Source organism: Seriola aureovittata, chromosome 2 (genome assembly GCF_021018895.1).
Source record: "Seriola aureovittata isolate HTS-2021-v1 ecotype China chromosome 2, ASM2101889v1, whole genome shotgun sequence".
Classification (NCBI taxonomy): domain Eukaryota; kingdom Metazoa; phylum Chordata; class Actinopteri; order Carangiformes; family Carangidae; genus Seriola; species Seriola aureovittata.
The window spans coordinates 5,464,853-5,492,437 of NC_079365.1; the positions used below are offsets into that span (position 1 = coordinate 5,464,853).

The 27,585-nt window shown below is 38.9% G+C and overlaps 1 protein-coding gene across 3 annotated transcripts in view; it reads right to left on the reverse strand.

Annotated features, from left to right (window-relative positions):
- Positions 1–27,585, reverse strand: part of LOC130162075 (contactin-4) — a 111,154-nt gene that overhangs the window by 39,990 nt on the left and 43,579 nt on the right. For 2 of the 3 annotated variants that reach the window (XM_056365541.1, XM_056365562.1), the window contains exons 2-6: positions 12,694–12,755; positions 6,751–6,897; positions 3,564–3,687; positions 3,145–3,320; positions 364–459 (exon numbers count right to left, since the gene is read on the reverse strand). In XM_056365541.1, coding sequence (XP_056221516.1) covers positions 364–459; positions 3,145–3,320; positions 3,564–3,687; positions 6,751–6,811 — 457 coding nt within the window. In that variant the 5' untranslated portion in view covers positions 6,812–6,897; positions 12,694–12,755. The remainder of the gene's footprint in view (positions 1–363; positions 460–3,144; positions 3,321–3,563; positions 3,688–6,750; positions 6,898–12,693; positions 12,756–27,585) is intronic. The other variant, XM_056365551.1, reaches the window with a different exon arrangement.

A 27,585-nucleotide genomic window follows, 5' to 3' on the forward strand; every position in this document is an offset into this window, starting at 1 on the left:
TTTATAGATGACAGCATGGTCACAGATCATATGGGCGAGAAAAGTGGGCTCAAGGTTAAGCAGTGTGAGGCTATGAACTATAGATGTGAAGGCACGGGTCTGAGCAGGTAGAGCGGTGGCTGATCATAAAAAAAGTTCCCCTGTCTGACAGATAAGGAGAGGTGAGTGGAAAACAGGATGTCAGAGTCTGAAAAAGAAGAGCAGCAGAGAGTAGAGGGAGGGAAGGTATAAAAACAAAAGAGACACAGCAGTGTTACAGGGAGATAATAAGCAACAGGCTGAGGAACAATAAAGATTGCTGAGGCAAGCAGGAGTGTGAGACTACAGTGGGCAATGCAGAAGAGTTAGGACAGAGAGCCGTACCTCCGTAATGGGGTGGAGGGCCACAGAGCAGAACCACGGCTTGACCCTCTCTCACCGACACCATGTTCCGCGACTTCCTGTTGAAGTTCTGCAGAACTGTTGGATACAGAATAAAAAAAAAATAAAAAAAATTAGTAAATAAGAAAATAAAACCAAACTTTTCAAGGTCTGGCAGCTGCAATAAGTTTTACCGAGAGGTGACATCCAGGGAAGGACGTTTCATTCTACAGGATATTTCCGTGTTTGTTCACATTGCTTTACAAGTCAAAGCTCAGATTCCCCTGTTAATACCGCAGCGTGCACGGGAGATCAGGCAGAGGGTGCACCAATCAAGCTTAAGAGATTACTTTCACCTTTAATTAAATGCTGCTGTGCTGTATGAGAGAATAAACAGCCGGAAGACATATCAATTCAAAGTCTTAGAAATACCAACCGAGTCCCAGGGATCAGGGATCAAGCAAATATCAGCAGTGGTCAAATCAAACTCACTTGATTAAAAATAACCCCAAATGAAGACATAGCCTACAGTACAGTCCTTTCATGGTTCCACTGGTGTTAGAGTCTAGTATGAAGATGTCACTCATATGGCAAAGAACATTCAATCAGAGAACATCTCAAAAATCTGAAGTGAAGATAACCTTGGACATTTCTGTGACACCACTTTTTTAAATGCTCATTAGTACTAAAATAGTGTAATTAAAGAAGTTGTTCAAATAGCAAGAAGAACAAACATTTAATTTTGAATTATACAGGTGATTTTATCAGGTGTAGAAGACACAGAAAAAAAAAAATGATGCTGTGATTCAGACTAATTGGTTAATGAAGTTTCAGCCTGTTACCATCTGCAAACATCTTATGTATTTTGAAGTGCAAAAAAGATTAAAAGTAAATGTGTTATAACTTGAGCATCTCCAAGACCCAAATGCAGACGAAACAAAAAAGGAACTTGATGAACAGAAAAAAGTCCAAAAACATACACAGAACTGGTGCAGAAGGAAAGAAATGGAGGTTCAGGTACGAAACTCAGAAAATCCAAACTAAGGTACCTAATCCAAAAGACCAAAAACACGAGGAAGCACATGAGGAAGCACACGAGGAAACACACGAGGGGATTGAACAGGAACAAACTGTGACAAAACAGACAAACTGACAGAGACAACAGGGAGCACAGAGATGTAAGTACACAAGGGAGGCAAGGGTAATTGAACACAGGTGGAACACATTAGGGGCCAAAAATCACTAAGGAGGGAAATGGGGAAAAGACAGGAAGCGAGACACACAAGGGAAATGGATTTCCAAAGTAAAACAGGAAATAAACCAAAGGTCCAAATCAAGAATCCAAACCAAGTCCCTAAGTCCAAAAGAAAGAGTCCCCTCAGACCATGACAAAATTACCCAGCTAGCAAAACATCTGGGTGACATTTAGCATCCTAGCATGCTGGCATGACTTGTTCTACTGTATTTTGAAACTTGAAAACATATGATATAATACCTGTAAGTGAATAATAAGACTAAATTATGCAGCTACCAGAAAATATATATATATTATATGTTGATGTGTAGCATTACAGTATGCTGGCATGCAATGTTAGCATATTTAAATGCTACTGTTAGCGTGCTATGTAACCTTACGGTACTGCTTGAACTGGCATAGTTTGTTTGACACAAATGTATGTAAAGATGAATGACATGACAGCTCACAGTAAAACAGAAGTTATTTTTTGTCTCAGATCAGGGCTCTACTAACATCCTCCAACACCTCAGCTTGTTAACCAGTAACAGAAAATATTCCTCCATTTTTGATGGATAAACATGTCAGTCATTCAGTTCTGCTAATTTCATATGAGGATTATTGCAAAAATACGCCCTCTGTCATCTTTCCAGCATTAGGAAATGGTTATCCAGGCTTTCTTGTCCTCCCGCTCTCCTTCTTGCCTAAGCCAAGATGCAGTTAGTCCAAAACTCTGCAGCAAGATTACTCACTAAGGCCTTGTATCAATCTCATAGCACCCTGGTTCTGATGTCCCTACTCTGGCTTCAAATCAAATTTAGGATTCAATTTGAGGCCTTGAATAATCTTGGTCCAAAATATATCAGTGAGCTACTAATGCCTTATACCTCTGCTGGGCCCCTCAGCTGTAGCTCGTTCAACACTGAAAACACATGGGGACTGTGCGTTTTGTTGTACTGTGGAACAGTCTCCCCCTGGGAGGCAGGTCCGAAAACTCTCTTGGGTGTTTTAAGCCACAGCTGAAGACTTGTATTTTTCTCAGTGATGTTGTGCTGTAAGTATTATGTACACTATTTTGATTTGTAATACCTCAAACAGTTTTTTTTTTAGTTTCCACTGTACAATGAATCTTGATGTACTGTTGTTTTTAATCCACTATTACTCGTTTAACCTTTTATTATTTTGCAGTTTGTATACTAAGTAGTTTGTAATCAGGGTTTTTAAAAGTGGCATATCAATAAAGTTATTCATACTAATAACACTTACTTACTTATTGAACTGAATATCTTTGGATTTTAAACTGTTGGTCTGACAAAGTCAAATATTTGGCCTCTGGGAACTTGTGATGTTTATTTTTCACTATTTTGTTATATTCTGCCGACCCATTAAATCAAATGTTTAATTGACCAGCTGAAGAATAGTCATTAATTAGTGCCCTATTCTAAATTCAGTCACGCATAGTATCACAACAAATCAAATTAAAAACAGCACAATGTTACGTCTCTTACATAATACACACACTCAAAAATCAGAATAAATTATCTACTCACATGCAAACTGGACTTTTGCCTCCCTGCTGACAACAGTCCCAAATGTATTGGCGGCGATGCACTGATACACTCCTCCATGATTGATGACATGAGGGTTATTGATCAGCAGGTTACCCTCTACAAGACTGTAGTTTGGCTCCGACTCTGTGTTTATGTCTCTGCCATCCACTTTCCACCTGTAGATACAGGAAATCACAAAGTCAAAATCATTTGGAAAAGAACCAGAAAAACATCCCACAAGCACACATACAGTTAGAAATTTAACTGCCCTCCTACATCTAATGAATGACTTCACTTAAATATTAATGTACCAAATACAGTAAAACAGCCAGCTATCATAAAAAGCTCAGTAGAGCACATTCAATGATGCTACACGCTGTAGTCTCACCCTGTGGTCAAAGGGCAGTGGAAACACTTACCTGTAGTGTGGAGGCGGGTTTCCCTTCGCTTTGCAATTAATAAACACCTGCTTATCGTCAGTGCTCAGTGGGAAAATACTGTCACTGGGCTCCTGAGTGAAGACAGGACCGTGGCGTGTATTCTCTGTGTTGAAAAAAACCCATTAGCTGTACAATGGTGCTGAGCAAGTGACACTGAATTAATGTAAAAATAAATCACTCAGGAAGCTTAAACCCTACACCCATATAATTATCTGCCAACATGGCTCTATGAGTGGATTCTGCATTCAATATACTTCTTGCGTACATGTCACAAGGCAGATAATGCACTGTGATGAGGGAGCAATTAACTAAGGATAACCCTGTAGCATATCAGCTAACTGGCATATACTATGCAATCTGCAACACGTGAGAAGGTGTCTTTTATCTTTCTGCCCTCACTCACAGTCAGAGCACTTACATGCACAGAGGTCATTTATATACGGTATATCCAGATTAGGGTTTACGGTGAGGTGATTTCTCTAATAACATAGAATTAACATTTTTTACCTCCACCTTCACTTGTCTGTTTATTTGTGAGCAGGATTAAGCAATACGTACTGAACCAATCTGCACTGAACTTGGTGGAGGGATGAGGCATTGGCCACAGAAGAACCTATTAAATTTTGGAACAGATCCAGATCATTTATTGTGAATTTATTTCTCCTTAAGCTGGTGTATGTTGTTTGACATAGGCCTTGGCATAGAAGGTCTGCGCTCTCTGAGTTACTGTTGCACAAGTGCAGTTACAGGAAATGGAAAAGAAAAAAAAATGTAGTCATTATTGTTGCATTAATGAATTGACTGTTTGCTAAAACCAGCTTTCCATTCTCACACATTATCAGTTGCTGTAACAGTAAACTGTAAAAATGGTTGAATTTGTTGTTAGCAGCCGACTTTTTAATGCCTCTATCTGACTTGTTTTGCACTTGATGTCTGTACATCAATTACAGTTCAACAAAATATCATGCTATCATCATGCTTTCAACACTTTGATGTTCTGGATTACTCATGTAAGTATTTTGTAAGTATTATTGTCCTATTTCAGTCACTGTGGGTGTATGTGTGTATCCCCTGCCTGCAGATGTTTCACAATAAAAGCCCTGTTAAGAAATTAAGGGCTTCTGTCCAATGAAACACTAGAGGGCTTTGAATGCGTGATGCGGTAACTTTAACAGGGCAAATGGGAGCTTATCAAAAATATGAACAAGTATACTTATCAAACAGAGGAAATAAGAAATAAAAGCCCACCTCTAATAAAGACCCGTTATCCTCTGCAGTTGAGGTAAATAAAGACCCTGGCTGCTATTTCAGGAAATAGGGTATGCTTTATGTTGTTATTATCTTAATGATAGTAGGATAACTTGAATAATGCGAGTTGCTGTAATAAGTATTGCCATAGTCTGCTTAATATGTAATTATTAAAGAGCCAGTAAAGCTGTTGTCTATATGCATGTTGTTTGGGCCTGTGTGTCAGTCAGTCAAACCTGTTGTGCTGGTTAGCTCCAGCCAGACTATCAATACACAGGAGTAATTAACCGATGTTGCACTAATTACTCCCGTGAAATCTAACATTTCTTCAATAGATGCACACTCTGTCACACACACACACACACACACACACACACACACACACACACACACACACACACACACACACACAAACACACACTGGTGTCCAGATTCTCCCTTTCCTCTGACACCATGTGTCATATTTCAAACTACACACCAGTGTTTGTCTTGAAAAAATAGTTCATTTCTCCTTTTTTTTTCTTTTTGTGCACTTGAGAGGATGAAATGTTTTTTTACACGTCTCTAACCTTGACTAGGACAAAGAGTACTCCCTCCCTTATCATCATCCTAATGAGAGTGGGAGTCTTTGCCTCAGGTAAGGGCCTTGTTTCCACAGCCTCTGAGGGAGGTGCTTCATTTTTACCCTGGTTGCAGTGTCCTTTAAATTAAACAAATTAATGAACCTTTAATAGCCGGGCTTTTTCACCTGGGAAATGATCGGTCTGTTTGTGTGTACGCTACCCTGTAAACACACCGACTGGACTGACCACTACCACACATGAACACACTCACATACAAATTACACTTAATTAGGTTTCATTAGAATGCATACAAATGTGAGCTCGGTAGCGCGTATATGTATGTACAAGGCAGCATGAGATGCCATGTGCATAACCCTTCATTCTCTGCTCTTATGTTAGCAGCGTGCATAGATACACCTCAGTGAAAACTGCTGACTTGAGATGAGCTGCTACATCAATGGAAATTGAGTCATAAATAATACAACAGGTCCCACTCAATATACTAATATATACATTTAAATGTATTTGTTTGATGACTTGTGAACGGTTGGCTTGAGCTCAGTATACAATAGATCCGTCAAATGTGACTATGGACATTAAATCTCACTCGGTTTTCTAGGCTGCAAAAGTTTCTCTTTCCAGACATAAAGTGTGAGCGCTTAGTGAGATTCTAACTCCTTAGCTGTAGCTCATACAGGTATTAGGGGACTAAAGGCTAATGTTATTCTGCCTTTCTCTCAGCTGAAAGAGCATTTCATGGATCTATGTTTCTGAGGACAGACTACAGAATAAATTAGAGTTAAGAAAAGAGTTAGTGTGGATTTTTATGTGCCGCTTTGCCACATTTCATGTAAGTGGCAGCAGTCGGACATAAAGCAAGAAAATTGCATTATAAAACAGGGAGGCATAAAAAAAAAAAAAAAAAAAAGACAAGAGTTATCAGTGCTGCTCTGGAAAGAGAATTTAAACTCTGGTCGCAGTTGACAATTGAGATCAAAATGTCATTATAATAGTCAATCTTTTGACACGTGGCAGTTTCACAGTCTGACCTTGTGACAATTTCATCCTGTAATAACAAAATGTACAGCACTAAATTCAGATGTCTGGCACTGTGGTACTTTGCTAAGATCTTTAAAACTGAATTGGGATCTACAGATGTGGTCACGTTCTTCCTGTTTGTAGATTTTACCTAGATACAAAAGCTACGAAAATGATGATCCCTTCTGAGACAACTATCATTACACCTTCAAATAAAGCGATAACCTAAACATGCATGAGACATAAGCAAACCTCCCCTGTGAGAGGTGTTTGTATATCAGATGTGTCATGAAAGGCGACTTGAATTGGCATCTTACCAGCCAGGCACTCTTTGAGTGACAGAAGGATTAACAGTTCCCATGGCAACAACATCTTCATTTTCCAAGGTCAAAGATTCTTCTTCTTCCCATCCAGTGACCAGATAGTGAAGAATATTTCCTGGTCAAACGCTCTTCCTTTTGGCTCTGGAAAAAAAAAATGCACAAATGAACACTGTGGAGATGAGGAGACGCGGTCTACGTCGAGCCTTCTGGGTAAGAAAAAAAAAAAAAAACAGGCTGCAACTTGTGGAAAATCGGTGAGCTATTAATAATTCATTGAACCAAATAAGCAGAGCCAAGATCTCATGCTGAAGGGCCAGCCAGCAGCTGATACTGGGGAGCTGATATTTAGTGTATACATACTGCTACTACACTATCTCCCAGGAGCAAGTCAAGCAAAACAAAAAAAGAAGCTCCCAGCAGCAGCAGCAGCAGCAGCAGCAGCAGCAGCAGCAGCAGCAACAGCAACAGCAACAGATGAGCTGAGCATCCTGCCAGAGGTAATGTTAAGCTTTCTATAAACTGTTGGTTCAACATATTTACTCTAGCAGAATGTGTGTATTAAATGCATGGTATATACAGCATCACAGGGAATGCTAATGAGAGAAGACAGACACACTGAACTGAGGCAGAAAAATGATCCATCTGTTGGCAAATGATCCAAAGCCCTTCAAACCCCTTTAAACCATGCAGACAGACAGACCATGGATCATGATGCCAGGAACTATTGACATCCAATCATGGCAAAAAAAAAACAAAGAAAAAAAAAAAAACACTTCATGCTGTTTTCCTGCAGTCGGCATTACGACACATCTCTGTGCCTGCACTTCTGAGCTGAAATCTTCTATAATCATGATTGAATGTATGTCAAAAGAGTGCTAATTGCCAACAGTGATGAACCTACAGAGAATTATCACCTCGGCTCTATGGAGCGTTTCAGCATCTTTCAGCTGCTTGTTTTGGTTTCGTGGCTCCACAACTTTAATGTCTATTTAATAGTCACTGTGCTTTTGTAAAGGAGAGTGACTATTAAATAAGCAATTACCCACCACCACATCACACCACCAATTAAGATACAGCAGAGTGTCAGTGTGTAAGGAACATAAGAGCCAGGCTGATGAGACATTCAGAGAAATATTGATAATGTTCAATGATTAATATCATAAATTGTAGTATTATTATTATTATTATTATTATTATTATCATTGTCATCATCAAGCCATTTATTTAGTAATTTACAAAAACTGTCACTATTAAAAGTATGGCGAATTACCTGTTAGCAGTTCCTGTTATCAATGCATCCATGGATGTACAGATAACTATCACTGGGGTACTTTAATACTGAATGAAACTTAAAAACATGATGATTCTCAGGAAAGTTTTGGAGGTTTAGGGAGTATCTTTTTTTTTATAGTCATTCACAGAAAGAATAATATCCTTGGCGTAAGTCACGCTGAATCTAAAAAAGTGTCATGTCAGTGTGTTCAGATTTAATATAACATGATGTTCACATTTACATTTTGAAAATTAATAAAAATGATTGGTACCAATACCTACTCATCATGCAGAACAGTTGCACCCCTGGTTTCTTATGTAGATCAAAGACATGGAGTGTTGACACTATACTTTTGTAAGAATACATGCTGGCCTGAAGATTTTGTCGTAAAATTTGAGTCAAATAAGCTTGTGCAGAATTGAACAAATGTCACATGTAAAATACTACTAAGTATTTTGCTAGTATGACCTCACACAATGATCACAAACATACTGTTTCTCCTATAGATTTCTTTTGTCCTTTCCTGTCTGAGCTCCTGTAGTAAATTGTTGCAGACAGATGGATGTAACAAGAAAGGGCGAATCACTAATCACGAAGGGAAGACGGGAGAAAAAAGCATTAGCTGTGTAGAAAGTGAAGTAGATTCATTCTGCTCTCTATTATTTATTCTAAGAGGGCACAATACTGATCACCCAAGCTTCATCTTGTCAGTCATCATTATTGATTTGGTTTCCGCTTTTTTTCTTCTACTGTCTGTCTTTTTGTTTGTCATCCTGGCCGTTGACTTGTCATATGTCTCAATCACATATGGAAGGGTTGATCAATAAGGAGATTTGGTTGATAGCTTTAGTTATGAGACTCACTGGGTTGATACATTTCGCCTGTTCTGGAGAAAACCGATGAAGAAACTTTATCCATCTAACAATAGACGCTGCATTCTTTTGACCTACTTGGAGTAAGTGGAACATTCTGTTCTTTCAATAAAGTGTTTTGCCTTATGCTAATCTCAGTCTCGTTTAAAGTCAAAGGTAATTATATGCTGATTAAGGTGCTGGATGAATAGGTCTTAAGTGAATGACACAAAGCTGCATATGGTAATTTCAGTAAGATGCAAGGCTTTTTTTTTATTATCATGGGCTCTGAGAAACTTTTAATCAATGTGAAATGTTTTCCAGACATTTTGTCAAAACGCCTATCTGCAATCAATACTGTTATAGGCTGGCACCTGTAAGTAATTCTAAATCAATGTGTTTTAAAATTCAGACATGCTTGCCAAGTGCCATGTTAGAAGAGGAACTCAGAACAGGTCAAATTACAGTCAAATGAAAATGCAGAGAAAGTCAGTATGTTATAAACGCTCCCATGATTTTGATTGACAGTTAGTAAACACCTCATAAATCTTTACATATGAAAAAAAATGAGGCTCTTCATATTGATTAAACTGATTTGCTAATTATGTCTTCAGCATTTCAGGGTGGAATTTGAATTGAGCGATTTGAAAACTTCTAATCAGTAGATCTAACTGCACTATATTTAACATATAACTACTAGGTAATAATGTAATATCTACATTAATGCCCACATAATTCATTCATGCATGTGAATCGAAGACAGATCATTTGCCGGTGCGAGGATGCTCAACGAGGAGCCATTGGTATTTAGTGGATTGTGAGGATATGGGAACCATTACAGCCCATTGCAGGAGGTTGAGGTTGTCTAACAAGCCCCTGCAGCCTTGAGTCATTAGCGTACGCGCTCTGCCCCAATGATCGATGTTAATTTACGTTCGCTGCAGTCAGCTATCCACTTTCAATTTCAAGCTGATCAACTTTATTTCATCTACTCGCGAACACATGTCCTTTGTTCGTTTAGCATTCAAAGTCAAGCTTAAGGAGCCTTATTGCATTTAGCCATAGACAGTCGCTATTACGCACCGAGAAGAGATGCAGAGATGCAGAGACCACAAATCCCGTGAGGTATATAAGAGAGGGAGCTGGCACTGTTCCCCTGTCAGATAGCACACAACTCTGTTTTAATGATGCATAGGTCCTTGGCATCCTTGGGGAGGATGTGTTTCTTGGTCACAGTCCAGAAATTTAAAGTAGTTGCTTGTGATTCCTATGATTAATTTATATACCCTAGAAAAAATACAATGGTAATAATTCTTGTGCCAGACGGATGGTGGTCGCAGGTGTTGGAAATACCAAATGGGATGAGGCCAAGCTAATGGTGCCTGGAAGGGAAACTATCTGTCAGGGATAATCCCTAATATTGTAACACTATTGCATAGATAATGTGCTTCCCCTGCCTGTCTCCCCAGCCCGTGATATTGAGATAGCTGTGGAGAAATGATTAAACGAGGGATGGATATTGACACGGATAAATGTATGTATCCAGGGTGAAGTATTGCCTGGTTTAATGTTTAGTGATGATTAGCTAGCCGCTCTGGAATAGCCAAACTAGGCTTTGAGAAAAAAAAGGAGGGTAGAGGGTGTCCTGTGAACTCTGGTGAGCCATGTTCCACTTCATTAGGCTCTGAGTAATTGGTTAAACACGTGACTGCAGAAATTAACTTCAGCAGCTTTGCGAGAGGTAATTAAGCCTTTTTTCCTTTTTTTTTTTTCTTTTTATTTCTTTTTTAACCATGATATTCATCGCTGCACAGGGCCCCCATAAAGTCATCAACCTGTCGCCACATTATCATGGCTCAGAGCACCAAGCCTCTGAAAACATATAGCCTCGCTCATTGCAGTAATTGTTCAATAAACTAATACTTGTATCAAAATATGTCTGATCTGCGCAGGCTTCAGTTCACAGAAGGTGCCAGACTGTGAATATCCAGAAGAGCCTCCTGATCTCAGATTACAGTCCATCTTAAATCCGGTCTGCCACAAGGGAGCATGAGCAGCGCTGCAGCTCAGGTGGCACACTGCCACTCACTGCGCGAGTGTATATTACACATTGACTAAGAGAAGGAAGAGAATATTGAAAGCTAACATCCTGTCAATTCAATACAGACTCTGCAAACAGAAACTTACATGAGGTTTGGGCGTGGAGAGATCTTAGATGTGAGGTGAATACTTATAAACGCTTGAGGAAAGATAGATACAAAGAACCTCAGTGGTCTTTTATCAGCTTTTGCTTTCCATGGGAGCCAGTTAGGTCGGGATCTAAGATCAGCTGAGTCACACAGGGTGTAAATTTTGTTTTCATGTTTCAGATGATGATGGTTTCACATTTTAAGTGCTCTCCTTCAAGTCTTAGGTGTTTGCATTTCCTGCCCCTTTCTTGTAGAAACCTGCTGATAGATCACCTGATTGGAAATATTGGCTGATATTAACTAACTGCAAGTATCAGTTGAGATTAATTAGAAAAAATTTGAAAAAGCAGATCAGCAAAACAAGCGATATGTTGAAGCAGTATCTCTCCATTACATGGTTTGTCCACCAGAGCACAATGATAAGTTTAATTTTCAACTTTAATCAACACTGCACATACTGTATCTTAGTCACATTTTACTTTAGTTTAGACAGGCCCCCACCCACAAACTCAGTGGATTCTCCACCTTCACTGATGGTCCAGACTGAGGTTCACAGCTGCAGCAACTGCTAGTTTAGCTTAGCAAAGCTACAGCAGAGGTGATGGAGGGTGACAGAATAAGGGAAGGGTGTAATTGGGCCTTTACCTCAAATACTATAACAGTGAACAACACTAGACTACCATATAGACCTCATAGACTACTACTACCTTAATACTAGTTGTAGTTACAATGTTTCTTCCAGTCAGTACTCTCAGTACTCTAAAATGTCACTGTCTGTACATGCAGCTGCTAAAATGCTTGCAAAACATATTTACATTTTTTCATGTCTGTATCACATTCAGATTCAGCCTACACATATACAGCTATAGGAAAAGGTATCAGTTTTATGAAGTGTTTCTGGTATGATGTCATTATGACATCAACAGTTCTTTTCTGTCTATTGTTGCTGGGAGTCGTGCTCATGCATGAAAAATAGGTGAGACACAACATTTCTACACCACGCATCGCAGCTGCAAGGTGTTTCACACAGGCAGTGTGTCCGTTCTAACCCGTTAACATGGGCACCAAAATCACAACCAAGGATGTTCGCGGCTGCTACGCACACGCCACGCATCCAGTGAGCTCCTGGCCTTCACCTGCACATGCTGTATACCCGCAGCTAACTAGCTAGGTGGGGTTGTGGGCTTGGTTTATTACTCAGCCTTAAAGTGAAGAGACATTCATTTACAAAATGTATTCATTTGATTTACTTCATAATTTTTTTTAATTAATTCAGTATTGTACACTTTGAGGTTCCATTAACTGGTAGCTTTGAACTTTTACATAAATAATTTTAGCTCCTACAAATACCTGAAACTCTCTTACACATCACATGCAATGATCAGAAGTGCATCACAGCACACTGTGTAGTCACCAATAACCAACAATCAGTTGTGCATTACTAGAACAAAACACACACAAACTTGCTCATCTGCCCACACCCACATTTCAAGGAAAAGCAGATCATTATATGCTACCACAGCTCCTCTACCTGGAAAAACAGCTATGGTCACAGTCATTTATAGCATGTAATAAATCACAAAGCCCAACAGACAAGCATGTTTCCCACTGATAGAGTACTCACAGACTAAGTGGAGTCTGCTCACTCTTCCTCCACAGCGAAGATGAAATCAGCCCTTTGGCCGGCTAAGAGACAGAGACAACAGAGAGAAATGAAAAACCGAGGACATATTGTAAGAATAATTTTAAGACATGAAGATTGAAACAGTCAGAGTTTAATCAGTCTGGAGCAGGTGGGATACAATCTGCACCAGGTTTTGGCTTTCTCCTTCATAGATTTCTGGCACTGGATTTAACAAATATTGGTTACAAGTATTTAAATATGCAGAACTAATCTTTAGACAAACATGCATGTCAGAACCCCTGCATGAATGTTTTATCCTTAAACAGTGAGGGATAGGTTTATGATTATATTTCATTTAAATGATGAGTTCACTGCTGGCAACAACCAAAAGCAGTATTTGTGTATGGGCTCATTCAATCAGCATTAAAAGATCAAACAGACTCACTGCTTCTTTGTTTGATTAGACACCACTGTGGCTTAATTTTTTCTGAATAATGCCTACGATATAATACTATAATATTTTATATACCATATACAGATTAGAAATGCCACATATAATAGATGTATTTCTGCAGGGTTGCAAATATTCAAGCATTTGGCCAAGGACAGGCGTGTGACATGTGACAATAGATTTCATGTTTCAATAGTGGGTTTTCTCATTTTTATTAATTCTCAAGAAAACTGTGAAGTGAGGCTTTATCTATTTGAAATAAAGTAATTTCAAACTGTTGTAAGATTCATAATAATAGTTGTATACAGTATGAATGGTACACAAACAACCCACACAGCTCATCACTGCTTGTTGCTTCCATTCTGTCATTTGTGCAGGAGTAGCCCAGCTTTGGCTTAGTAGTTTGATGCTGGCACAGACAGTAGTAACAAATAGCAATGAAAATAAAATTACTTCAGTGCTGGGGTACTAGACTGTAACTAGTTACTCTTAATTGGCTTTTACTTTTTTGGAAGTCATAAGGAGCTCATCATACTGATGCTAAGTGGTGCTAAGATAGCTTGCAAATAGAAACACAATGTGAGTCGGAAAACAGCTATACTACCGGAATGGAAGAGGTAGTTGATCTGATGTAGTGTGTAGCTAATCCCTAACAACACTGATGCTACCCAGATCATTTTAACTGGAAACATAACATGATATTAAAGAAAATAGCTATGCTGCTGAAATGCTACTGGCATATGTAGTTAAAGGTCCCTTATTGTATGAAGTAAGATTTCCAAGTCTTTTTTGATTATAAAGCAGGTCTCGGTTTTATATTAATATTGTGAAAGTATCAAAGTGCTCAGTCCACTGAGAAATGCACACAGCCTGTATCCAGAAACTGAGCCTTAAAACAAGCCATCAGGACTTCTGTAACTTTGTGATGTCACAACAAAGCAGTCACCACCCTCAGCCATGCCCCAAGCCCCACCTCCCTTAAACTCACTATCCAACCTTGTAGGATGTGGTTTGTCTGAGTGTTTACCTGACATCTGCTATATTTTTATTCAATCACTCAGAAAACAGTCAGCCAATCAGAAGAGAGGCACACAGCCTCCTCTGATTGGCTCACTGACCGGTTGTTACTAGAGCTCCAGAGAGAAGCCAGAGAGAGGAGATGTAAAACTACATTGAGATGGTTTTTAGTTCTTAAAACCACAAATATATCTTCTTATAGATCAACACTTGAAAAGTGTAAAATATGGGACCATTAAACTAGCCCAATGACTAATCCTCAACTTGGGTAAACAGTGGCATCTTTTCTTCTCTGTGTTTACAATCCTAGAAACTCAGGCTAAGGAACTGCCTTAGCTAGGCAGTTACAGGCTAGTATGACTATACTTTAAACTTGGAAAATCAGCTAGATTCAATAAGTAGGGGTACTATATGCTTCATTATTATTTCTAGCTCTTCCTCCAGCACCCAACTACCAACTACCTTCTCAAATGGCCTTCATTGTGTCAGCAGCTGTGACCCATTTCAGGGGCAGCCTCTTTCGAGAATGAGGACTACAAAGGTGTAGCCTTTGTATGGCAAAAAGCCTACTGTGCCAAAATGAGACACTCTATACAAAGGATAAACCATAACATTATATAGGACATGTCATGTAGGAACAAACATTAGTCCCACTTTTCTGAAATATGGAAATGCACTTCTCCAAGAGATGACCTTTATTAGGAGAAAAAAGGCAGATATGACAAACATGTACATGTGCCATTTACTCAGTGCAATTTGGTTTCCAGCAAGACAAACTCCAGCAGAGCTATCACAAAAGGACTGATTGATTCTGCAGGTGAATGGAAACCAGCCCTACTTGCATTGGCCACAATAAAGAAAATACTCTATATTCAGTATATAGCTGGCACTGCAAACATCAGAGGGGAAAGTTGTCTCTTTCTTGAGAGAAGCAAATGGCAAACATTTTTACACCAGGAACTATTTATTTATTTAGGAAAAATAGGTAACATTATTATGCAAGAGCTGAGGAAAACATAGAATCTTGCTATAAATAGCTTCCATTGGGAATTTGTTTGAGAGTGGAAATTTTTCAGGTAGTGAAATGTATTTAAATTCAAGACTAAGTTCATTCAAAAATTAAACATACTCACCCATGAAAAGTTCTACATAAGCACATTTTCAATCGTAGATGCTTTCATTAGTAACTTATTCTGGCAGGACCGGGCTGTTTGTCATATCTAGAAACTACACTGACTTGATTGTTGATGATTTTTCATGTGATTTTTCCTTTTCTTGTTCTTTTTTTCTACAGTTTTTTTTTCTATGGTAGGAGGTCATTTAAGCTCCAGGACTCAATAAATGTGAAAACCTTTGCAGTGACAAACCCACCAAAACTTACCACCCAACTCCACAGTAACATGTAATTTTTGGCCAATTTTAGCTAATTATTTTGGTTTTATTACAGACAGTTTTTATCTTTGACTGTAATTGTATTTGTATGTTGCAGTCTGACATCTCCTGTCAGCCTCAACACAGGCAGCTATTTTCAGCAGGTACAACTAAAACCCACAGCGCACTTCCTACCCCTCTCCAAACAAACAGAAAAAGCTAGCACCTAGCCTAGTTGATGATGAAAGTTGATCATTTAGCAGCTTAAGACCTACATTATTTTAGGGGTTGGTAAAGACTAAAACTGTGCAAAAGTGTGGGCAAATGTTAGAGTTACATTTCTGACATAGATTGAACTCCAAATTAATGCTAATGTTGCTATTTGACTGCTACCTACACCTGTTGCCAACATGTTAGTGAAAAAAAAGTCCTTTGGAAACATCCCTCTCTGTGTGTGCATGTTTAACTGAAACCTCCAGTCCCTTGAAGTTTAATGGCTGACAGAGAGGTGAGTAACCGGGACATTGTTTTTTGGACAGGTGTGTTGCTGTTGGGCCCTTCAAATGTAATTTTCAATTCCAGCCACCTCTGTGGATTTGCTGTGGCAGCACAGGTAGACATGTCAAAACCTCAGCAAATAAAAGCAAAGCTATCTCTGTGAGGGACAAAGCGAGTCAGGCACCAGAGAGAGGACAATTTAAGGTTTTATTCACAGAAATTTCAATTTCCATAGCAAACACATCACTGAAATACACTTAACGGCTAAATGGCAAATACTGGAGCTCTTTCTAGCCCACTATGAACTGAGGCCCAAATCAGAAACTGAGCTCACAGCATGAGAAATTGAAACATTGAGATGACTGACTCTCACAGAGACAAAAGGGGAACATTTGTGCCTGTCTGGCCAGACAATAAGCACTAATGAGGTACAAGAGAACATGCAATAGATTAAACAAAAATCAAAGGACTTATATTAACATTACTTAAGGTTTCAGCCCCCTTTGAATCACAATTTGTTGGTTTGGCCCAATTACTGCACCTATAGTACACAGGTACGTCCATGCGCTTTGCTGCAGGAATGCCACATCAAGACACTGACACAAATAGGGCAGAAACTGAAGCTGCAGGATGATCTCAACACATTACTCGGAACCATGTTTCATTATTCAACTTGCACATTTCAACAATGAACAACGTCAATTAATGACAAAAATCCTTCATTAAATGGCCATGTCAGAGGGAAACTGAATGCTGGCTTATTCAAACTACATCAGAGTCTCCTTTTTCATGTTCACAAAGATACTGTGAGAGCACATTTTCAGGGTGTTGGGAAATGTAGGCAGGACATACAGTATATGTTGCTTGGGGTATGGACTGTAATCTAACCTTTTCTTAACCAGAAATGGAAAAAAGCTGTTATCTCTTACACACTTCTGCCTCCTACATGCTGCAGTGCCCTCTGATTCAATATGAAAAAAGGCCAACAACAACAACCAGCTCCAGCATCTTTGATTTTGCTTTCAAGAACCTCTTTCACGTCGATACTATACGTGCATATTTGGAAATGGCAAAAAAATAAATAAAAATGCCAGAGGAAGAACAATTTGCAACTTTTAAAGTGTACAACAGCAACATTTTAATTTTTTAAATTGAATCAATTTAATTTTTTAAATTAAAATGTTGCTTGTAAGTATCCATCAACTAACTCCAACACATGGACGACTCACATTTATGGATGAGTGAGACAAAAGTTGTGCTTGTCTACACACGCTCCCTCATCCATACAGATCAGTGCTGTCTGAGCCACATAGATCATTCAATAGATGCAGTGATCAGGGATCAGATAACGACTCTAACAGCATGTTCCTGTCTCTTTATGTGTGAACAAAAGAGCGATGGCTAAATTGTGGGCATTCAGACTGTATTAAAACAGCACAGGGGGGCAACATTGATGGGGATGTGTTGTTGAGACAATGAAATATGATCCAGGAAGTCCTGTTTGTGTGACATATCTGTGAACTTAAAGGCTTATGAGACACTAAAACACTGCACATTGGTTTATAATACCCTAAAACAACAAGTTATGAAGGTGGCAACTATTTATGTCACTATTATTTTTGACTCACTCCATTTTAATTTATGTGTCGCGCAGATTAAGTTTTAATTTGAAATTAAAAGAGATCTGAAGAAGTTAAGGGGCGGAGTAAAAGAAAGAAAGTAAATAACCAATGACATTTTCATCTGAATAATTTAGGGCAGACAAAGTTGACTTTAAAGCTGTTGCATGCTGTTAATTTAAAAGGGATCAATCACATTAATTCCCTCTTCATCTGTTTAGGCTCCCATGTTGACTTTTGGGGCTTTGTGCCTAACGAAGGGACTACAGAGAGATGAGATGGCAAGGCTAAACCCCAACCCACAGAACTTTCTGAATAACAAGTGCAAGAAAACTTTTTTTAGGTACATTTTTTTTTTTACCTGTCACAGAAGCACAAGGTCTTCAGCTTAGCTCCTGAAATGCAGTAATGATGACTACAACTCTTAAAAGTTCAGTCCCGGCCAATGACCGAAACACAATTGAAAACAGTAAAAATAATTACTTTGGTCTCGTTTTAAATTCAATTTTGGAAACATAGTGTGATTCTGCAAATATTTTGCTTTGATACACCAACAGTGTAAGTGTTAAGGCCAGAATGAATTAAATTATCAAGTTACTAATACTTCGCCTCCGGTGGCTCCTTTGAAATTATTGTCCTATATAAAATACGTAAATAATACATATTATATTGTCATAATATCACAACACTATTAAAATATTATTCTTGTATCTATATCACTATTACATTGACAGAATACCATGTAAATCATATACCGTACAGTATTATATATATATATATATATATATATATATACTGTATATACTTTCTGCAATTATATTTAGGTTACATCATTAATTATCACTATAAACTCTTTTTCACTCTCTCCTACAGGCCATCACACTCTTTACCCACTCATATAATACACATCATGTTCTCATCATTTTTACATACATCTCTATCACTGTTTTTGTTTTTGCTGTTATCTATATGTCTGTCCATCGTGTCCTATGTATCCGTCCTCCTTCCTTTGCTTATGTCGCCAATAAAGGAAAAAAGAACAATAACAAAAACAATCATCTCACTGTCCTTGAACACAACATTGTGGAGATTCAACCTATAGCAGAACCAGACAAAAAAATTACATTGCATTCATTGTTGTAAGCAGTGTGTGTCTGGTCTGAGGGAGTAATGTTGTATTCTATGATGCTATGAAGTAGAAAACCTGAGTAGTTAATATGTACTACAAGCCTCCGCGGCTGTCCAGACAAGAATTACAGAGACTAATTTCATCAGAGGAAAACGCATGGAGCAAGCACCAACAAGTAAATATATTAATAAATACATAAATGATAAATTGAGGACAATTCTAATTACTTTTTTAATGTCTCAAGTAGAAATAGATTAAATATTTTAGTTTTTGTGTCTGGGTTATCATCCTTTAAGGCAAGACTATTGTGATTTAGCAAAAAATTCAGAATATGAATTACGATGCATCACTCTGTCATAAATTATCTTTATCCTTGTGTCCAGCAGGTAATTTATAATGTATGTGACGTTTCCAACGATCCTATATATAAGATTTCTTGTTCCTGAGCTGCCAGACAGTGTTTTGGAGATTGTTTCTCTAAGGGGCTACTGATGTATTACTCATCTTGGAGAGTGAGATGAAAATCTCAATAACTAGATGATTCGTATTGCCCTCGGTGTAATTTTTGGGAAATCATCATCCTGAAATAGTATCAGATATGTTGCAAAAGTTCCAGGTTTTTTCTCTATCTCTGCATGCACCCAACATTTATTTCAAGCTCAGGTATCACATGCCCTGCTGGAAACCCCACTAAGTGCCCACAGCAAGAGAGTCACTTTACAGCAGCTGTACAGATTATGAATGATAGGGAAACTCTTTTCACATACATTAAAGTGCCACAAATGAATAATTCACAGTTTCAAATTTCAGACCTGCAAATATTCAGCCGTGTCCTATCAGGCCTTTCCCTCTCCAACTGATTGCTCGCAGTAGAAGTGATGTTTCTGCTGGTCTGTGATCTGCAGTCCATTCGCCACAAAGACAAGGAAAAGCTTGATATATTTCTCTGAAAATGATGACAGTCGAAACAAGGAAGCAAATAAAGTGAGACAAATTCATCAGCAGACGCCACTTTGTTAGTCTTTGGATGAATGTGATGTTCCTGCAAGTAGAGCGCAGTAAGTATATGTTGTTACTCGCTGAGGAAACATTATTTGTCTAAGCTGTCAATCATAATAACTATGATGTTCCAATTAAGAACCTTTTGCACAAATATTTTACTCACTGTACATATTGCCCAGAGGAGTAAACCACCCACAAGGACCCATGTCAGTTAGTTTCTACCTGGAGCCGCTTGTAAATTGTTATCCTCGTAATTCGGCCTCTGGCCTGCAAATGTGTGACATATGAACCCTGCTTGCATTATCTGCATAAACCCCCATAAACGCTGTCGTCCCTGAGGGGCTTGTGTATTCATATTTGGATTTTATTATTTATGGTAGAAATAAATCACCAGTCTGAAGTGGCAACGCAGAGTTTGTGAATTTATGTAGTAATCTTAAAATGTTCTCAGCTGTGAAATATAATGAAGAAGTCTCACAAGTCTCTTGTACATTTTCTCTGTTTGTCAGAGCACCGTCTGATAACCTCAGACACCAGGTGTGAACTTGTTGTATTTTGCATTTTTTGTGTATTTTTCCTTTTTGTTATTGTTGATTCAGTGGTTCCAATGGCTTTTTCTCTCCTCTATGTTATAAAAATGATGTAGTCAGTCCTCATACACCAGCAATTTAAGTCACAATAAACCAAGTCTAACATTTGTAACTGTGACTTATAATCACTACTTTTCATTAAAGTTAAATTTAATTTAAATCTGCACTAATGAATATTTTTACGGTAACAATGAATCAAATGAATATTTCCCTCCAGAGCTAATGGAGATCAAAATAGCGCAAAAATTGGAGTGAATACTGGATTTGAGCTTCATTTACAATTCTGTTAAGGGTTTACACCTATACAATAGCTACATGTGTAGGCTTTATAGCTGTATGCCTATGCCTATGCTATTGCATCACTAAACAATGAGGATGCAGGGATACCATCCACAGGATGTATGTGTTTTCTGTTTTGACAGTAAAGACAACATGAAGCAGGTTGGGAAAAGGCTCAATCATCTTTCTGTTTTCAGTAACACACATTCAGCAAAGGCAAATCTTTCTGCTTGTTGTGAGCCATGCTCTCTATCATAGTGAATGCAGCGACATAAAAATGGCAACTCTGGGGAATACTTCCATATCCAGCAGGGAAACAAGGTGGGTCTTTGCACCGTCACTCATATCACAAATAAATAGAAGAACGTGAATGCAGTTGCTCTGGGGAACACAATTAAAGCACATTATGATCACATATGATACACTGTTGTCACATCGTGGCACAAATCCAATCCTGGACTGTAAATTGAATCTGACTACCTTCAGTATCAACGGTAGAACTCCCACAACTCCCTTGTGTCGACTATAAATCCAGCTTCACGTTCACCAGGTGAGCATCAACGTGAGTCCACATATATGATAATGTTGCCCTTTTACCACTGGATGCATAATTAAACAACTGCTCAATAACGACTTCACCCTATCAACCTTATAAAGTGATGATGCAACAATGTTCTGATTACAGCTTGTTCCGCTGCTGCCTAGTGGCCAAAAACTGGGGGGAAAAAACAGCTTTAAAGTTTCTCTCCAGATATGTTTTAAACTATGTCAAAATAATCTGCTATGATTAATATTTTGGTTAACATGGTTTTCCCACAAAAATGTGAAAAAATGGGTTAGGGTTAGGGTTAGGGTTAGGGTTAGGAAAACTTAGGCTGGAAGCACCTCTACGCTTACTTCCTCATTGAGTGATTCTGAATCAGGCCCCTCCCTTTCTTGCGTTAGGTTGACAGGTGAAAGAGAGTATCAAGATGGTTAGCTGAGGAATCATCAGTCAGACCAGGACTCGGGAATTTTGTTGAGGAGTGAGTAGTTTGTTCTGACCAAAATTGGTGACTAGAAGTCATATCAGAACGGTAAGTGTAGCTATTTGTTTATGTTGTTCGTTAGCTGACTGGCAGTGACTGACACAGTTTCAGCGGTGGTGCTAATGCAAACTCTCACTCTCTGTACTGACAAGGTTTTGGTGACCGGTAAAAGAGCGGTGCGTATCAAGAGAGACTCATGTTTGAGCCTCAATCAAACCCAGACTCAGATGAGGAGTCTGTCTGCACCGAGACGTAGACATATCATACCAAACATATCAGAATGGTAATTAGCATCTAGCTATCATGGTGTTGGCTGATTATTTCGCTCGTATGTCTTGTATTATATAAAGAAACAGCACAGGGACATGTTGGCAAGGTTACACACTTGATTTTTTATCAGAGTGTGTCTTTAGGATCATAAGGACTCTCACATTTTCATGAAACTGACGATCATCTAGTTGTTGAAAAATCTCTAACTGACTGAGGCGGCCATTACAGATCCAAGGACGTCTTTGTAAGTATTCTGACTACTTTGTGAGGCTGAATTGCAGCACTTTTAGTGTTTTAAAAGTCAAGCAATCAAAGGAGGGAAAATGGAATAACAGTGTCACCAAAACCAATCAGCCCTTCTTGGTTTCCTCAGTTAAACAAACTAAAATGTTTGATGAGTGTTTTGGCAAGTGCCTGAGCATATTTTATCTGTCAATGAAAAAAAAAGCATCCATGGGAAGAAAAACCGTCCACTGAAAATGACAGTTTTCAGTGCAATGCAATAACAGCCCTGTGTGAGACATAAAGAAACACCAAAACAAATTCTGCAAAGAAAAAAAAGGCTCAATCATAAATTGCTGATGCTGTAACACTTGCATCATCACACCATACAGTATCATCGCAGCTACTCAGGTTTGTGTCGACACTGTGCTCGTCTTGCTGGCAGGGAAATTGTAGCTGTCAGTCACCTGAGTAATGTGGGAGACAGCTGTGGTATTTCAGACGAGGGAGAGGGATTTTATCATCTCTCCTCCCATAGGTCACACAGGCAATGACTAATTGTAGTATAGGTACGGTATAAACGGCGACTGCTTTCCTTGACAAGGCTTTGACTGAGCGTCACCGCAGTAGAAAAGGTTCATGGCTGTCTGATTATCCCCCTTGACATCCTGGGAGAGCAGCCTACAAGGAGTTTGCTCGGGCTAGGAGCCTCACAGTGAGAGGCTTCATTGGGAAATGCGGCAGAAGATAAGAAGAAAACCCCACAATACAGTTGCTACATAAAAGATTCATGCCATTTTGTTGCTTCCAAGGTTGAATCTCTTCAGAGGTTCCGGTGGCGGCTTCTTGGAAGGAGCTTGATGAAGAGAAAAGTCTGCTCTCAGTTCTCTGGAGATTTGAAATGTCAGTCTCAGTGAGCCTGCAAGAAGGATCTGTACACACCAGCTTTGAGCTAACACATACTGGAGAGTAAATTCATGTCTGTTGCAGAGTCTTTAGCGATGGCTCTTTCATGTGCATGCGCAGCAGTACATGGATCAAATGGCCGCACATCTATTAATTTGTTAAGAGAGAGAGAGAGAGAAAGAGACTGTCAAAACGAAAGATTAGAGCTCTCAACCTATGCAAAACGCTCCAGTCTAAATTTAATTTGTAAGGATGAAGAGGCCTTCAAAGCCTCTTAAGACAACAAAGGCCAATGGATTTGGGGGTCTAGGAGACGGTCAACATCAATTGATGGCAATCCTTCTGCTTAACCCACCTTATCCACCAACACACATACACGCACACACACACACACACACACACACACACACACACACACACACACACACACACACACACACACACACACATACACACTCTCTAAGCAGCACCACATTGTTCAGAAAAAGGCCTATCTGGTGCTTGAGGAGACATAGTGAAACTACTACAACAGCAATTTTAAATGAATAATGGTTCAGAAACATTATAGAATTTATAGAATGTGTCTTTTTTTACTTGTTGAGTGGCCAGAATTATGTGTTGTTTGCCTCTTATAAATAATAAAAAAAAAAAAGATGGGTGTTGATTTGTACCATGCCCAAAGGGTTGTTGCTCAGCAACAGTGAAGTGACAATGTGTCATTCATTTGAAATTGTATTAAAAGTGAGGTGGAAAAACACCAGAAATAGCCAGAAATATGATTATAAGTGTTAATTAATACAATTGAACAGTTTCACTAATGTATTTCCAATGCAGTTGTGTTCAGCAAAATGACTGGGTAGTCCTATTCATATGCTCCAGAACTGTACATGTGAAACACTGAATCCGGCTCTTTACAAAAGGCAAATTTGAAACACATGGATGTGCGTTGAGCAGCCGATGGTTACTGAACAAAAGACAACATGACAACTTGTCATCCTTTGATTGCATAATAAAAGGTTATACCACAGCCACTGAGAAATCTCAGCTCTGATTGGCTGTTGTGTATTAACTTTTAGTAACCGGACAGTATACACCTGTGACGCAGGTGTTTGTTTGCAGTTTTAAATGACAGCAGCAGTTTTAAACCTGTAGGTGAAAAGCGTGGAGTTAATCCTTGTTGTGTAGACACCACCGGGGGTTTTTGAGGTAAGCTATGGTGAAGCTGCAGCCTGTGAGTGTGAGGGACAGATGCAGGGGGAAGGAGAAGACATGTGACCAAAAGCAGCAGAGAAAATAAAGACATGAGGAGAAGAAGTCACAGGTAGGAGTGTGAGCGGGAAAGAGAGACAGAGCTAGAGAGGTGATGTCTGTGTGTGTGTGTGTGTGTGTGTGTGTGTGTGTGTGTGTGTGTGTGAGAGGCAGAGAGAGGGAGCAGTTATCTTAACTGAACTGGACAGTTTTTAATAATACTGTGTAGCAGGATGCAGCTATTCTCTTCCTCTAGGTTGAGTATGCTCAAGACCTGAGAGAAATCAGTAATAATTCTCATTCAAAATATCGCACCCAGCCTTGTGACCCCCTTCCTGTTTACTTAAATGCTGCCTATTGTAACCGGTTAGTGTCTAGCGACGTGTGCATTGTGTTTTGATGAGGAGGCCAAGATCAGGATATCTTTGGAGGTGGTCTCTATTTATTCTCTAACAAAAGAGGTAAACAGCAAAATCCTCCAGTCATTTGTAATCATGTAACTTAGCCCCTACACAAATTAAATGACACAACATGTTAGCGTACTACACGATAAATTTAGGCTAGCAACAGCAAAAGGGGAGAGGTAAAGGCCGGAGTCCCACTTTACAGCAAGTACCTCAGTGAGAAGTGAACGTAGGGACACAGAAACTAACAGAAATATAACTATAACTGACTCTGTAACTCTAATCTGACACCTTATTTTTCATAAAATGCTTAATCCAAATATTGAAGGTCCTTCTTGAAAACTATACATCATATGTGGGTAAATTACTGGCAATGATGTGAATGAAAGATTAGCTGGAGATCTGACTTCTGAAATTGACATGAAGCCATTCACTAAAAAAGACGTATCACCGTATCAACAAACCACTCACTGCGCTCATGTTTGTACGCTGGTGTTAAAGTGCAAATTGGAAGTTCTTCCCTGACACATGATCTTCGGCTTTGTGTGCAGAGCACTTTTCTTTGAATTTTATCAACCTCAGTGTCAGGATTCACCGACCGCTGCGCCCAAATAATGTTTCACAGTCACACGCTCGAACTTTCACTTACATATAAAAGCGAAATGCTTTCGCTGTAGAGCCAGGCTATGGTATAGAGCTGCTACACTAGAAGATTGAGGTGGGCTAAACACAGTACAATAGGTGATACCGATCCAATAACATACACTCAGACTGGACCTGATACTGATCTTTATTGGCTCAGCATGATTCATTACTTAAACAAACCCTGTCCTTCTTTCTGAATGAGCTTACTCAATGAATGTGGCTTAATATTTGTGTTTGTGTTTTCTGTTTTATACTTTCTTCTAAAGAGGGAACCATATTTTGACATGGCTTAAAGAGGCATTTCAGGGATTTAGTGATGTATGAAAAGTTGGGAGACATGAGAGAGACAATCTTTAAAAAGAATAGTCAAAATCAATGTGGCAGAGGCAAGTATCCAGTCTTTTAGCCCCTAGTGCGACCCAAATACACTGGATCCTACATCTCCCATAATGCAACCAGATAACTTCTGTATGTGTTTGAAAATCCACAGTGCCAGTTTGTAATGCAGGCTTTGTAATCTCCAAGTACTATCCAAGCTAACCCTGACGACATCATCAAGGTTATCTTCACCTACACTGGAAACTCCTCCAGAGCCACAGAGGACATTGTACAGCTACTTGCAGGCCGAGTAGCACTCTCCATGGCAACTAAACTGAACTTAAAGTCTTTGGACATCCCCAGAACATCCCATCCACTTGAAATGTGTTTAAAATTTTGTGATGTTAACTTCTGATGCTAACTAAGTTAACTTCTTTCCCCAGACCCTTGATGAGAAGTTAAGATAGATTACATCATACTCTGATATTGATCTCACTGGGAAATTAGATAATGAAATTAGTTAATGGAGTACATTACTCTCTGTTTTCATTACTGTGCTGCTGAGCACACTTCTGCTTGTGCACGCTGGGGAGCAATTGTCTCTGCTGCTTCTTCATCATTGCCAGTACAAAACCTTAGAATTCATTTATATTAGAAATGGCAGCCTTGTGGCGCAGCAAAGGCCTGTGATTGAAGTTCATTGCAACTTTCGATTGTTGAGCCTGTTCAAACAACAGTCTTGACAGGATAAATACATAAATACAATGATAAAATATTCAGTAATACAAAGCAGCCAAGAATAAGTTTGGTGTGAGCATTGGAATGAGTGAGATACACTTTGCTTTTGAGTCCTATGAAAAAACAGTCAAATCTTACCTGATAGCTACTCTGGCAAAAGGCAGTTGACAGAACTACATATATTGAAAATCTAACAACACCTTCCTGTACGCAAAGTGGCTGCACAAATACCCATACAGGACACCACTGCACCTGTTTTGAAAGCTGAGACATTTCAATTTCAGAATGCAAATGGCTCTGGACTTCGGCTGCTAAAGGGTCATGCACTGCAAAAAAAAAAAAAAAAAATCAAGACTCACCTTCCAGAGAGCAAATGAAGAAAACTACACTCACAATTCAGTTCCAAACACGAGGGATTAAAAAGGGTCCGTATCTTAACCACATCTGAGCATTTACTCAAGCCAAGATAAAAGATATGTCAAATGCCACAAAGCTATTGACTGGAGTCTGTGTTAAAGAGAGAGCAAAAGGCAATAGATGTTATTTACATGTCATACATAATTAGATGGTTCTAGTTCAAGTTCCTTTGTTTTTTTTGTAATTCATACAGTAACTATGATCTAATTTACAGTAATTATACAGTAATTATGATCTCATTTGTTTCTATATTCAATTCTATAATCAAACTACAGGCCTTGATATAGTAGCCTACTAGTAAAAAAAATGAAAATTTAATGATGGAAAAGTTGATGTATGGATAAAAGCAAAATGTGACTAGTTGCAATGGAAACAGACCTTGTGAATAAATGAAGACATACATGTGACGTACATGTAGCATGTGACCCCACTGAGGCTAGTAACAGCTTAGCAGTAACAGCTGTTTACTTACCAGTCTAGAAGAAAAGTGAGTTGAGCATCAAACTCTTTTACTCACCAACAGCTTGCTTTTCCTCTAGTGAAGTTAGCACACTAACCAGCTAGCCTTGGCCCGTTTCCTCACTTTCCAATAGCAACTCACTGTAGCCTCCAATCTGCCCTCAAGACGTAGCAATGCACAGAGGATGTATTATAAACTCTTGCCTTGTAGATGCAATAATGGCCGAAGCTGTTGACAAACATCAATCACCACCACAGGCTCCCGGAAAGCAGAGAAATTT